General features: G+C 42.1%; 1 protein-coding gene across 2 annotated transcripts in view; it reads right to left on the bottom strand.

Annotated features, from left to right (window-relative positions):
* Positions 1 to 14,017, bottom strand: part of HHAT (hedgehog acyltransferase) — a 147,166-nt gene extending 133,149 nt beyond the window's left edge. Inside the window, exons 1-6 of one of the 2 annotated variants that reach the window (XM_042824838.1) lie at positions 13,944 to 14,017; positions 12,915 to 13,064; positions 12,050 to 12,117; positions 9,579 to 9,692; positions 8,728 to 8,922; positions 4,645 to 4,857 (exon numbers count right to left, since the gene is read on the bottom strand). In XM_042824838.1, coding sequence (XP_042680772.1) covers positions 4,645 to 4,857; positions 8,728 to 8,922; positions 9,579 to 9,692; positions 12,050 to 12,117; positions 12,915 to 13,038 — 714 coding nt within the window. In that variant the 5' untranslated portion in view covers positions 13,039 to 13,064; positions 13,944 to 14,017. Of the gene's footprint in view, positions 1 to 4,644; positions 4,858 to 8,727; positions 8,923 to 9,578; positions 9,733 to 12,049; positions 12,118 to 12,914; positions 13,065 to 13,943 lie in introns of those variants that run through there. The other variant, XM_042824848.1, reaches the window with a different exon arrangement.
* Positions 14,018 to 15,281: the final 1,264 nt, after the last annotated feature.

Genomic DNA, 15,281 nt, shown 5'->3' with positions numbered 1-15,281 from the left:
ATATGACACACAACTGACTGTTTTACTCAAAAACTCATCTCAAGAATTTTTTTTTATTATTATTATAAAGATTTCATTTGCTATTCATTACTATTTAAGGGGGAGTCATCTGTCTACACTATTTGAGAATTCCTGATACACTTTTTTTTTTTAATGTAGCCTGGTTTCTTCTTTCTCAAGCTTACTAAGTAGAAATAAGCAAGTAGAAAACAGAGCGGTAAGGCAAGCAAAACAAGTCCCACATCAGTATCACAAGACTAGCTGCAGTATTTACAGATATTCAGTTCATGTGCGTGTGAACATCTTCCATTGCTCCAGATGATATTTCCATTCTCTCTGCATTGCAAAACTATCCACACAGTTGAACCACAGTGGGAATGCAATGGTATCTGCTAGTACAGTGCAATTCCCATGCTAGGCACGCTAACACAGGGGGATCCAGACTACTTTTGTCTCATGCTTTGCTTTACAGGTTCAAAAAGGTCACTGCACTGCTTTGCTACTGCATGCTGCCCAGGACTTCATATGTATAATCTCCGCTTCCATTTGCATTTATTCCAAATGGACATTTTAAATTGTTTGACCCCACAGGCATCTCTCAGAATAAACCATGGTGCAAAAAGGCATCACACTCTCATCCCTGCACTGTCCCTTCAGAGGTCCCAGCCATATCCCAGCCACCAGCTGCTACCAAATTAGTGCTATGAGGCCTAAGGGCCATTACTCACAATGTCATCACTTTTAAGATGGCCTAAGGAAGCACTGCCTCGTTAACAGCCAATTTACTTCCGGAAAGCTGTCAGACTTGAGAGGAGTTTATTAAAAGCTGACTAACCATACAAACAAGTTCCTAAGCGTCTAATTCAGCAAAAAAAAAAAAAATAGCTACCAGAAAGAAGCATACATTTATTCACATTTACAAGTGTGGGAAACACAGCAACAAACACACAAAGCATAGAACAATGAAAACTGTTCTTACTTTTATTTTTCCCCCCCCTGCATGTCCTCTAAGGGCACTTGTATGACCGCTGTTCACATAGAGGCACAAAACATGGAAAGAAAGAGCCATACTGAGCAAAACAAAAGGCTTGGAAGAAGGTATAAATTACACACTGCCTGCCTACCTGCACAAGAGGATTACAAGAAAACATGAAACTTTCACTATGTAATTGTTGGATTACTTTTCCCCCCCTCACAAATTCTGTGAAAATTTCCCCAATGTTATGAGAATTACTCAAAGAGCACAAACAGAATGCTGGTATCCTCAGCTCATTCCTGTTACATCATTAAGTTTTCAGAGAAAAAACCCTCCTCTTCAGATTTTTGTAAAAACCTCCTAAAACTAAAATGTCTTGAGTTGGCAATGCCATTGTACTTCCAGAATTAAGCGATCATGAGTAACACACCTCATGCAGACAAAGTCCTTCACTTCCTCAGGCATGCACAATCCTGGTACACAAGCACTCTGCGAGCCCAAAAGAAGCAACTCCATCTCCCAGAGTATTGGAAGAAGTACCTTTTTCAAACTATCCAAGCAGCCTATAAAATGAGCAAGTCCAATCCCAACAACCAATCATGACAGTACACTGTATCAAACAACATTTAGTCCTACAGATGAATTAATCATTCTCAAATCCTACAGAACCAACAGGTTGCAGAAACAGCCAAATGCTATCAAACTCAATAGAATCAAGAAGAGACATACACTTCTTAATTCTTGTACTTCGCTGATAGCTGTAGATCATGAAATAAAAGTTTGAAGATACTACAGTTGCGAAGGAGAGTAGGATTATCCAGGCAGTAATCCTACCAAACACAGAAAAGATAACAGCTTGCTCTTAAAAATATCTCAAACTTCTGCCAGCTGCAATGGATTCATTAGCTGAGAGCAGTTCTTTATTTTCTCCTGTAGCATTGTCAAGGTCAGTGAGACCAATGGGATGTACTGAGCAAATGCCAGTTAGGTGCAAGGTAAAAATGAGACAAGACAAGGTTCACAGCTGACAGGCTCCCAAGATGCCCCACCAGATTCTTTCATCACTAACTGTAATAAACAAATTCTATATTATTTTATTACACTTTTTTTTTTTTTTCAGTGAAAGAATTTGATCAAGTAACTTAGTGGAAAGATTGCCTATAACATTTTTTACATGTCACTGAACGTATGCCAAGTTCCATTCTTCAGTTTTTAACCAGACACCAAAAATACACATAAACAAGCAGCCCACTCACTCACACAACACCCTCTCAAAAATTCCAGTCATCTTATTTGCACAATATACCTAACATGCAGTTGGCTCTGTTCATGTGGAAATGAACAAACACACTAATTGTGTAGCTGAATCTGTACTAACTACATGACATTTTGGAGCCAACCATTAAATCACAGGCATTTGCACAATACACCTTCAAATCCACAACTAGAACTACTACGCTTTATTTCTACCCAGGCCATCAGTGAAATACAACAGCTTCTCATTCCTGCCTGGCAACAGATGCAAATTACCAGCATTATTGATCTCTTTCATTCATGTAACAGCTTCTTCACTTTTTCAATAAGTCTGCTTTCCAGCATGCTGAGCAGAAACGCTCTTCTCAGTCTCAGCTTCAGTTAAGTGCTTCTACAGTTCCCAACCTCCTGTTCTGATAGCTGCAATAAACACACTTCTGGTATTGTGCACTTTGAACAAACTGCTGAGATCTGCTAACTTCAGAATCTGTCTCTAACTTCAGATATCAAGGCGACGACATGACCCTTCTCTGGTAGGAACTGTGAAAAAGCATTGCAGCAAACACCAAGAAACAAGTTACATTTTTTCCAGTACGTTTCGTCTTCATCAAGGCTTTAATAAAACAAGGTCTGTGTGTATTTAAATGAGAATGTAACACAGACACAGGCATTCCATTCCCCATGTTTAATTTTCCCTTCCCACTGTCTCAAACCAAGAACATAGACAGGCTTTTCACATATCTGTACTGAGCCATATCAGGTGAACTAAGATCCATTTAAAGACCCTATGCAGCTTTTCCCAATGGCTATCTTCAAGCTGCCCTCTACACAGAATCCTGTGTATTATATACGTATATGTCTTTTGAAACACTCCTTGAAAAAAATTATTTCTCTGCTAGCAGTATAGGAATACAGGTGGAATTTAACACAATTTAGAAACTATAAAACAACAGTAAAGAAAACTTCCTCAGCATCTATACTGGCAAGTCTAGTGAAACAATAATTCTACTCATTTGAAGGTTTTTAATTCCCTTTTCCTCCAGTTGCAGTCTTTTCCTGAAAAGGGCTTTAAAGTTGCACAGATGATTGGCTTGTTCTCAGCGAAGCCTAAAAAATTGCTTATTACTCACTTCTGTCAGTCTTGCAGATGCTTTTGCTTATCTGACTCATCTCTCTTAATGACATCTCATTGTCAGTAAGCACTTGAAGAAACCAACTTTGCTTCAAAGTGGTGAAAGATCCTCTGACTCTGCCCCTTTAATTTGTACAATACTTCTGCCAGTCACAGCTCAGAGCATCTCAGCACCTCTGGTTCCTATTCGACAGCAAGCAGGCTCCAGATACATTTAGGAACTCATGCTGAGATATTCAAAGCCAGAGAAGATTTAGACACCTGCCTACTATTAAATGTAATGGAAAATAAGTATGCAAATGTATTAGTCAGCTTCAGAACATCAGTGTCTATTTAGGGACCTACCTTGCCTCTCCTATTTCACTTGTATGATTCAGAAAAGCTTAACGGCTTTTAGTGAAGGAATCAGATGTTCCCTGTTGCAGCAGGAGCTGAGCAGAGTTGATCCTTTCAGGCTGACTCAGCTGCAAGGGCACCTTTTCTGTAGCTCTCCCAAAAGTACAGGCACATGGTGAAAGTTTCCAACACTCCTCAGGTTGTGGATCACACCAAAGTGCTGTGTGCTCAATCAGCACAACAGCAGCTCTGCAGCAACTGAAATTCAGTTGATTTAAGGTCCCACATGCTACAGGAGTAACGAAAGCTCTCTCATCACTTGTCTTCACCTGAATTTGAGAGACACTATGTGCTTCACAACTGCATATTAATATTAACTGTGTATTAAGCAACCAACATGAGACTACGCTTGATACTGAAGCATTTCTTTAAGTTGTACCTTTACTGGCAGGAAACAGAAACCTATGGAAACTGTGTTAGTCCGACTTTTCTAAGTACACCTGATCTAGTGCAAAAAAGAGCTGTCCAAAACCACCAATCTAAATGCAGTTTACTTCAACATTTATCAAGAAAGAGATGAATATACACAAACACTAGAGACATCGACTCTTTCAAAGTCTAACGTCTGTTTTTGACAACTTAAAAATAAATTTAGCTTACTTGCATCACACATTTTGAAGTATACTACAAAAACAGTCTCATGGAAAATTGGTGAAAGAACTGTGTAATTAAAATTTTCTCATAACCAATATTGAAGTTTCACAGAACGTGAAACAGCAAAATTAACCTATTGCATTGAATTTACTTTTATTAAAAGGTAGATTTGGCAGCTGAAGAGAGACCACCTTTTTTTTTTTCCCCAGTATTTCTTAGTCAAACATGATTCACATCTGCACACATATACTGGAAGTTTACAGTTCCATAGTCTTAAAAAAAAACCTGTTACCTGCTTACTAAATTCATCAAAGTTCATAAGGGGTCCATTGTGGAACATGGGATAGTAAAACACATATGCCAGCATCCACAGGAACGAATGAGATGATTTCTGGGCATGTCCATGCCAGCAGTATTCCAGGCTGAAACTTGTGTTGAAAAGGCAACGAACAGACACCGTGAAGAGAAGCAGATAATACTCATTTTCAGTGTCATACCACTTTCTCTGTAAGACAAAACAAGGTCACAGAATAGCAGTACAATGCTGTGATTCATAAATTGCAGGATAATTATATCAATCAAGACCTTGACTTTCCAGGTCACCAACAGCAGAAAGCACCAAAAGCTAATAGAAACTGGCAGGAATAATGGAAGCAAACGTCACTAACGTTTGAAGAGCGAATGCTGGCTGCTGACAGAGCTGCTGGTCTGCAGAGCTGCTAAAACAGGCAGAAAACACTACAGCTCATTTCAAACTTTACTATGTCTTGAAGAACTACGTAAAACCAAGAGAGCTTTTCTTATGCTAATACCATTTTTTTCTTCAGATTTTTTCCAGACACATAACATCACATACAGTTGGCAATCCTGTCAGCTACTAAGGAGCTACTAGGACTGGTCAAGCTACAAGTCAAATCTGAAAAGAATGAGACACTTGCTAGGAAGCTGAAGGCTGGAAAGATTTTGCTGAATCTTTGTCATGCTTATGATACTCCCTGACACATGCTGTCAAGAAAAACAGACACATATAGATGTACACATGTCAATTAGCACAAAAAAATCCAAACACCCAAACTTACAAACATCAGCAAATACAATTTGGCTGATTAAATTTGTGTTGCAGTGGGCTTAAGAAGCCCTTTGATCTCTGAGAGACAGAAATCCACCAACACCAAAAGGAAATATCTTACCAGCTCAGCTCTGCTCCCCTTCAAAATTAGAAAAGGCCTAGTAGAATAATGCTAGTTTTTCTTTCCCTCTCAGTTCAAATAAATACAACAAGGACATTTCCTCATAACTACAAAGCAGTTTCTCTAACTCCTTTATTCCCCAACCAGAAGCATTAGCAAAACAACAAAACTGAGCTTGCCTCAATCACCTGCGAGCAAGCAAGCAAGCAATTCGTTCAGTATAAATGAAATTGTTTGAGAAATACTTTTCATTTCCACACTACCAGTGAGATCCTAACAAGCTTTACTGAGTGACTCCTGGATATGAATCCAAAGAACAGCACTTAAAATCACTATGATTATACCTCTAACAAAGGAGAAATACATTCACTAGAGGACTGGGCAAGGTATTTATCATACTCTGTCTCCACCAAATAACACTCCCAGGTTAATGTATACAATTTCATCTCAATCCATGGACTGGCATGATGAAAAGTCCTCCGTTACCCATAAACTACAAGTAAGTGTGGTGAGGCCAAACCACATTCCAAGAAGCATTAGAAATTCTGATCTCAAATCCAAACCCCAACACCAGGGTTTGGTAGTTTTCAGATTTCATTTCCTAATGGGATGACCGATAGGAAGACAAAAAAACCCGTGGGTTTTCCAGATGATTAATCAGAAGTATAACACGTACAATGCCACTCTAAATGGGTAAAATAGAGAAGACTGTGTTGGTGCCCCACTCTCAAAAATGCCTTAGAAATTTGAAGTTTTCCACACAAAAGACAATAAGAGGTCAGAAGTTCATCAGTAGGAAAATGAAACAAATTCCATCAACAAACTGGGATGTTGCCAGTTTCCGGGCAATAGATGGAAATGCTCACAGTAGACAAAAAGGCTAACCCAAATAAGCAAGGAAGACTTGTTTACCAGCTTCCTAGAAGAATCCTTATAGCCAAAACCATGTGGTTACTTCTCTGTAGCGTGGATCACCAGGTCCAGAAAAAGCTGTTTTCCTGCTGCCAGCCTCACAGCATGTTGCTAGTGTACCTTTGTGCTTAGAAAATATATTCACAGATGCAGATGCAACCTCCCAATTCCAGTTTCTGAGAACTTATTTTAATCTGGACATGTACAACTGACTTGACATGCCGCATAAATCTGTTTTTTGGGGTTTTTGTTTTTTTCTTCAAATCAAGGGACACAGCTCTACACGTGACTGTAACACGATGGAAAGCACAACAATGACAACAGAGCAGCAAGATCCTAGGCTCCAACAAATGAGGATCTGCTCAAACACAACAGAAGTGGGCACTGAAATAAAGGAAAGAAGCTGCTTACCTTCAGAAGGCCTCAGGAACGCAAGGGTCCCCAGCAAGATACCCTTGTCCCCTCTTCCAACCCTTAAATGAAGTCTGGGAAGGGGTGGATCCTGGCTCCACGAGGTGCAATCACTCGGGTACATTGCATGCACCTGAACTCCCCTGAGTTGGCCATGCCTTACCACCAGCTGCTCAATCACTGCTTCAAGCCATGACTTAGCATATACACTACAATGACTATAAGCAACAGTCAGTCAAGCTATCAATATTACATTATCACAATGACTGGATGTTTTTCCTCATGCAATGACAGACCTCTTAGTCATCTTCTTGAGGTCCATTTCTTCTTACACACTGCAGACAGGTTTTACTGAAAGCTTTCACAATGCAGAGAACTTTAGCTTTAATGGGTTGCATTTGTAATGCAAACCAAACATTGTTCTACTGCCTTACTAAGTTTTCCCACGTCTTCCTGGGGTCTATTAGCTTTGCACAAATTCCTCTGCTGTCCTTCCCAAAAAGTAGGATATATTATAAAGAAGCTGTTTTCATTTCCATTTTATATTATTATATATTTTATATATTTTATATATAATAAATATATTTATATTATTTCTATTGTATCAGAGAAAGGCAGATTCCAGCACAAGAGCAGTGATTCTTTACATGAGCAGAAGAATGAAAAGCCACAATCAGAGCTGAGCAGTTTGCTCCCACAAAAACTGAATTAACAGATTGCTCTTCCAAGAGTCACTACACCGTACATGGCTCTACTGACAGGATGAAGGCAATACAAAGGGAAAAAACAGCAAAGGGCAGGAAGGTGAGAAGGAGAAAAAATAAGGAAAAACTATTCCGGTCGGACAAGAAAGTTAGCAAAGGAAAACAGAGCAACCCAAAAACAAATGGCAAGTAAAGAGTGGAGACTGATAAAAATGAACAGAAGATAAAGTAGGCAGCACTCTGGTGGTTGTCTTGTTAGAGTTCAAACATTCCCTTACACAGTAAGAGACCATCACATTACCCTGCAGAGTCCTTCTGTTTATTTGGCGTAATTTAGAGTAAGAATGCAGCCAGGTCTCAGATAGATAAGAAGAGCTGCGTTGTGGAGCTGACCACAGAGAACTCCAGAAGGCTGGGCCTTATCTAAAGTAGTCTCTCAGAACCACCTTCTGCCCTTGCTTGTCTCTTCAGTTCCCCAGACAAAAGCAAACAAAGCAACCTTGGCTTTTATCTTTACAGAGGTAACAATCATCTCTCAGAAAAACCCCACAGGTGTTCCTGAAGCATCAGACTATCACCAATTTCACTACTCTCATCTGCTGTTTAAGAGCCCTGCAGGATCACCAGCAACAACACAGAACAAAGGAAAAGGAAGGAACAAAGGCAAGAACGAAAGCAGGAGCTACAGATGGTAGCTTCAAATAAATACAGCCAAACCTTTAAAAGAAGCATGTACACCACGCTAGAGTGTACAGTACACTGAATATAACCTGATCATGTCAGCTGGCATCCAAAAGACTGTCAAAGCACAATTATTGAGAAAGACATCCTCTCTTCTAAGTGGCTTCAGTCACATATACCACCATTATGAATCACATTATGTATTATTGTAGTGAGCTAACTTTCAGTTTATGCCTTGACAAATACCCAAATGAAACCATAAGTGGCCCACTAGTAAGAATTAACCAAGCATATGAGCCTATCCACATTGCTAATTGTAAGAACTCTAGCATGGCTCACTGCATCTCTACTTCCTACAGGTTTTCAAGCCAGTCTGCTTAGATCAAGTAAAGAGAGTAGTTGGTCATGAAGATAGATACCATAACAGCAAATAAGACTGTATTTAATTTGACGCTTAATTCATACATCTGAAATTACCTTGACTTCTTCCACTGCTGGTATGCGTAAAGTAGATAACAGGAGAAGTGAGCACAGCCACGTCAGGAGCGGTATCTGAAACTGAGCCACAGCAAACGAAATGGCTGCGTGTAACAAAATGACCGCAAAGCCCTTAATTCCTAATGAAAACCAGCAGGCAGCCATTCCATACATCATCAAGCACCATGGTTTATACTGTTAGAAAAAAAAAAAAAAAAAAAAAAGGACCATGAACAATTCTAATACTTAATTTTTAAAGCAAAACATAGTAACAGTACTGTCCCATTCATAATACGGCCACTAAGAGGATCAGAAGGCTGGAGCACCTCTCCTATGAGAAAAGGTTGAAGGAACTGGGCTTGTTTAGCTTGGAGAACAGAAGGCTCCAGGGAGACCTTATTGTGCTCTTCCAGTACTTGAAGGGAGCATACAAACAGGAGGGGGGACAGCTATTTACGAGGATGGGTAGTGATAGGACAAGGGGGAATGGTTTTAAATGGAGACAGGAGAGGTTTAGGTCAGATATTAGGAGGAAGTTTCTCCACACAGGGCGGCAACGCACTGGAACAGGTTGCCGAAGGAGGTTTGGATGCCCCATCCCTGGAGGCATTCAAGGCCAGGCTGGATGAGGCTCTGGGCAGCCTGGTCTGGTAGCCGGCGACCCTGCACATAGCAGGGGGTTGAAACTCGATGATCATTGTAGTCCTTTTCAATCCAGGCCATTCTATGATTCTATGATAGTAGAGTGCCAGGTCTACATGTCACCCCTTCCATTCCCATAGCTGATTAAAGCTTTCTACTCCCATAGCTAATTAGAACGCACAAATTTGCCGAAGTAAACCCGTGCATACCTTGTCCACGAATAGCCTGCATGTTTGTGATACCAGCAGATGCCCAGCCAGAAGCCACAGTATGTATTCCCTTCCCCATTCAATCCAATAGTTCCACTCAAAATCCAAGGCATCCTGGGCATCAAGGAAATACGCGTAACTATAAAAGCATGTTCTGAAAGTACAATTAAATGTCTCAGTAACATACAAAGTTCGTTGTCCAGTTTCACAGAATTCAGCATCTGAGGAATTTTTGCTTAGGCAAGAAAATCTGATTATAGTATATATATAGTATATGTATATATAGTATATAGTGAGCTCCAACGCCACTTTGACTTTCAGTAGCCTAAAATCCACAGAAAAAAGTGGAAGAGCAGAGGGGCACCATCAGCACAGAACAAGAAGCACACTACACAGAACTGACACCTGCCCACCTGCACATAAAACTGACACCAGCAGCAGCTTGCTAAGGACACAGGTGCAGAATGTCATGAAAATACTGCCACTGATGACTACAAGGGTATGTATGGCTCAGAGCCAGAGTCCATTTCAAAGCACATAAGCTTTTACGCATTCCTATGACAGGGTGCTACATGTTCCACTTCTCTGCAGGCTTCAGATCACTGGATGAAGTAATCCAAAGTACCCTTATGCTGCTGCAGGCTCATTAGCAAATCATCAGGAGCACAACTGAGTGCTGGGCACCATCAGCATTTCCCTGAAATCCAATAAAACCAATAAAAACAAGACATGCTCAAAGCAGTAGAACATGTGGTCTACGTACCTCTCACAGCTGCTTTTAAGATGTCTCATCTCAAAGAAAAGTAGATGAGACAAAGCAGCTGCCAAGTAAAAACAAGTATCACAAATACCAAGGAAATCATGCCTGGTTACAAGCGTGGACAGATCATACACAGCTGTACTGATCCACCAGCCAAATCTGGATAGCATGGATCAGGAGAGTATTACTATTTCTATCAGCAGAAGTAATGGAGGGTAATAGGTACTCTCCCAGGTGATAAAAGGTGAAAGAGAAACGAAGCTGTGACTTCTCTGGACTTTTCTAGGAATAAGAGGAACAACCCTGCACTGGTTTGAAAAACACACAGTTTGGATGAAACAATACCTTGCTCTAAGAGAGTTTAACTCACTATTTCAATAAAGCCTAATTGCAACCATGTGGAGCCAGGTCAGACTGAAACGTGGTCAGATGCAAATGTCATTCTAAATGAGATAAAAGGGATCAGCTAGCAATCCCTGTTCCCTGCTAAAAGTTAGGACTTCTAAACACACAATCATCTGCATGTCTGGGATTAAATTCAGTATCTTACACTCTTTGCATTTCTAGAATATTTCGTGATTTTCCTGAAAGGACACAGAAAGGGGTCCATACAACTGGTGACAGTGGGCCTAAACACAAACATGTGTTGTTGGCTTTGATTAAATCGCCTTCAAAATGAGTTGCATGATGAATTTTCTTCAAAAGGAAGGTGGGTTATTTGGGTTTTGCTTTGTCTTAAAAAATAGAAGCATGTTTCTTCAAACATTCTCTTCTCTATGCTGAACTACAGCTCAATTATGAGTGTCATGAGATCACATCAATCTAGTGATGAATTCACTAGATTCATCAGTGAATCTAGTGTTCACTGATGTTATACCCAAACACCCAATACCCGAATACCAAATGACATGAACAAAGGGGAAAAAAAGCTGCAGGAAACGTAAAAGGAGATTAAACCTTTGAAGGCCAAACAGCCACACAGAAGCTTATTAAATGACATTACTAATGAGAAATACTCAGACCAACCACAAGAAAAATGAGAAAAAAAACAACCACAAAGCCACCTAATGATGAGTATGAAAATCTGACAAGTTATTATGGGCTTCTGAAACTAAAACAGTGTCTCGGGTGAGCAAACGGCATTTCTGTAGCTTTTTGGTTAGCACTATTTCCATGCTATTGCGAAGTAGTTCAAGTTAGAATAGAACACAAAAGCAAATGCACCGGAAACAAGAAACAGTGCCTACGTTACCCTAATCCATTCCCCTCATCAAAAACTTAAACCTGCTTGATCCCGCACAGAGTGAAACATGCATTAGAAAAGGATTAAGTACTGCACACTGCCTCATCCCTAAAGCACTTGTCTGGGGTTTTGAACATTAAATAATAATAATATACAGTGCCTATGCTTTCCTCTTGTTCTTCATATCTTTATAGAGGTTTGGGCTCTGATGTCTATGGGAGCCTGGCTGTAGAGTAAGAGAATAGAGTAAAAAAGCCAGAGATGACATTAAAACACTTAAAACCAAAGTCTCCTTACAAAGCACCATTACAGGAAAAGAAAAGACCAGTAGAAGGAAAAGCACAGTGATTTGTTTACTGCTTCTCAGCAGAACACTGTTTGCTGCAGGAGGACTTCAAGGAATGGCAAGCTTCTATCCTTGCAGAGAATCAACAAAATACAAAGTGCTGTAACACACATCATTCCTACCTTCTTAAGGCCCCAGAACAGAGTCCCTTGTTCCAGTCCAAAGCTTCTGTCAATTTCATCTTTGTATTCTGCAAAGATGAATAAATCTTCATTAATTACATTTTAAGAAAAGCAACAGTCCTGCAATGAGGCACTCTGCTTCTAAATAAAAACAAATTCCCCTCATCTTCTTTACAGCTGTGGACACTTGGAGCTCGGGAAGGGGAGATGTCTGCATGCAAGGAATTCAGCAGATGTGAAGCCTACAATTTTTCCTCTTTCCCAGCAGGCACACAGGACCTTTCCATAGCCAGATCCTGGGCTTTGGCCTGTATGCATCCTGAACCTTCCAATGATGAATGCAGAGTAGCCTTGACCACTGGGCACAGGTGTGCACTACAACAGGAGGAATTAACCCTGAAAGATGCACTACATAAAGAATTTTCTTTTTCCTTCTTCCCTCACCCATGCCCATCAGGTATTCATACGTTTCTGCATAAAATTCCCCCAAGCTTCCCCACCTCTAGCCTGAAAAATTACTTTAATTTTAAATAGATACAACAGAGAGCTGAGCTTGAGCCATTTAACACATGGGACCTATAATAACCACCATTTCTTATCTTTTAAGACTGTTTGATATCTCCCTCTAGCGGCAAAGAAAGACATGGGACATGAAGGTGACTAATAAAAGGTGTACAGTAAAGATGCCTTAGGAGTCAGTATCACCCAGCTCCTGGACTCCTGCTGCGAGGAGGCCCATTCACCTCCATCTCCTTCTAACAGGTTTGACAGAGGAGTGAAGAAGAAACTAAGGTAGCAGACAAATCCAGCTCAGCCACAGGTTAGGAACACTATAAAAGGGAGTGCATCAGCATCACAGACTTACTTTGAGAAACCTGGTACACTTCATAGAAAGAATAGAAATGAGAGCCAATGGTAAGGAACAGGTAGGCACACATTTCCCATGCCGGCAGCATCACTGGTCTGGGAGCTGCTCTGCTGTTCTTCATACTGACTGCACCTCTCTAGCTGGTCTCTGGAAAAGGCAAGGAAAACAAAGCAGAAACATAGCACCATTGAGGTTGGAAAAGCCCACTCAGATCATCTAGTCCAACCATCACTAAATGGTACCATGCAGCTCAGCATTAAAAACCTTCACAATACTGAACAAAGTTACTGGAAAACAGATTGGCCTGCAGTCACTTTGTGATGTTGGAGCCCTCATATGCATCTCCAAAACATCAGCACCCTCTCAGCGCTGTGCTTTGTGGGCCAGGGCTGTGTTACAAACACTCAGAATTGCAACAAAAAAGTCAGAACATGTTTAGGTTTGTCGTGTTCTCCAAGGACGACTCTGAAACACCACTTCCCCGTGCAGCAATGCACAGGGATAAGCACTTCTGGCTCTGCATGTAACTAAACATTGGTGTTTCAGGTCCAAATACACAGAACTGGAGCACGCACCAGGTAAAGCTAGGGTGAAAAGCAAGAAACAGTGGCGCACACATTATTGCACGCACACAGGCAGCCAACACAATTTATTTCATACAGAACCGGGCCAGCTGGCTTTTGGCATTAAGACGCGCAACACACCTCCCACCGACCAAAAGATGGGCATTTGGAATGCGGTATCTCAGCTGCACCCCAGATGCGCACTGCAACCACGTGCACACCACACGTAGTCCCCCGTTCACACAAGACTACGTGAGAAGCCTCCCGGCCCCGTGAGACACGGCAATGAGGGGCACCGGGGCTCCGCAGCCCGGACGCGAGGGCAGCCGCGGTCACAACCGGGCAGCGCTCGGCACCGCCCGCAGCGACACCGCCGCCATCCTGGCCCGGCGGCCCCGGAACCGCCGTGGACGCCCCAGCGGGGCCCGACCGCGCCGGGAGGCGGGCAGCCCGCGGCCCCTACCTGCTGAGGGCTCGCCGAGGCCGGGAGCGGCCGCCCCTCAGCCCGCGGCGCGGGAAGGGCAGAACGGGGCAGCGCCGGCACTGTGTGCCCGCTCCCGACCGCCGGGCGGCGCCGCAGCCCTCCCGCAGCGGCGAAGCGGCCCCCGCCGTCCTCCCCGTGCTTCCGGCTCCGGCGAAGCGGCCCCGCCCCGGCCCCGGCTCCTGGTGGCCCCGGCTGGGGTGTTGCAGGACTCCCGGCTATAGCGGGAGGCGCTGTTTGCAGGACGGGGAGCGGTGTTCTCTGTAATAGGTGCCATCTGCGAGCGTAAACTCATCGCCAAGTTGGTGCTTGGGCTGGCCCTGACCTCTTGTCCCAGTCACGCTGCAGTTTGGACCTGGCCAACGTGGCCTTACGGATGTGAGTGCAGGCCCACCATGGCCAAAATAGCTCCTTGAGGGCTCTTGCACGATGTCTTTCACATTTTCTTATCCTTATTTATAAAGCATGAACCATTTGTGTAGTAAGCTAGCTTTCTCGTCTGTGTTTCTGTAGCACCTCTCATGATCTGACTGCAGGTGCCATCATCATATGACTGATGGATCACAAAAAGAATATTACTTGTGTAAAAGAGCCTTAGAAAGAGGATACTGTTTTCAGTATTTAATATGAGCTGGGACAAACCACAGAGATGGTAGTGAAAAAAAAAAAAAATGCTGTAAGGAAGACTGAAAATAGAGACATTTTCTTCAACATGTCTCTGAAAAATTGTTCCAGGAGATGTCAGGTAAATTAACTGCAAACTATAAATGAGGACTGTATTAAATCCAAAATTAGACCATTTTGCAAAAGGATGTCTATAACAGCCTTCACAGGTACTTTTTCCCCCCACTAGAGTGAGAGAAACACTGATGCGGTGGTACGGGTAATTTCTGTTTTTACAGTAATTGTGATAACTATAGAAATGAACAGGTCTGAGAAACACACCAAGACAGGAAGAGGCTGAGAGTGGTGGTGCTGGCAACCACATCACGGAACCGGCCTGCGTTTTAACAGCTGGAGAGGATTTCCCTTCTGCTTGTACCTTAAACATGGTCAATGAACCTTGGACCACATTTACTTATAAAATTGCCTAAAATATTTTGTTACTTTATATCCATCCATTTTTGCATCACATGACTCTTATCGCACTCTTGTTTACATCTGTAGTGTGTTTATGGGGGGGGAACATTTCATATCCTTTTGGATGTCACTTTGCGAGATCTTCAAATTCCTCTTAAAAAACAGGATTTCAGTTCTCTGTGGCCTTCTTTTCGTCTTCAGATCCATGCTTCCTGATACCTGAAAGCCAGGCTTCTGCCT

This window comes from Centrocercus urophasianus, unplaced genomic scaffold (genome assembly GCF_019232065.1).
Source record: "Centrocercus urophasianus isolate 14NV4802_14NV808 unplaced genomic scaffold, USGS_Curo_1.0 seq_10, whole genome shotgun sequence".
Lineage (NCBI taxonomy): Eukaryota > Metazoa > Chordata > Aves > Galliformes > Phasianidae > Centrocercus > Centrocercus urophasianus.
This window is presented reverse-complemented; position numbering and strand designations above follow the sequence as displayed.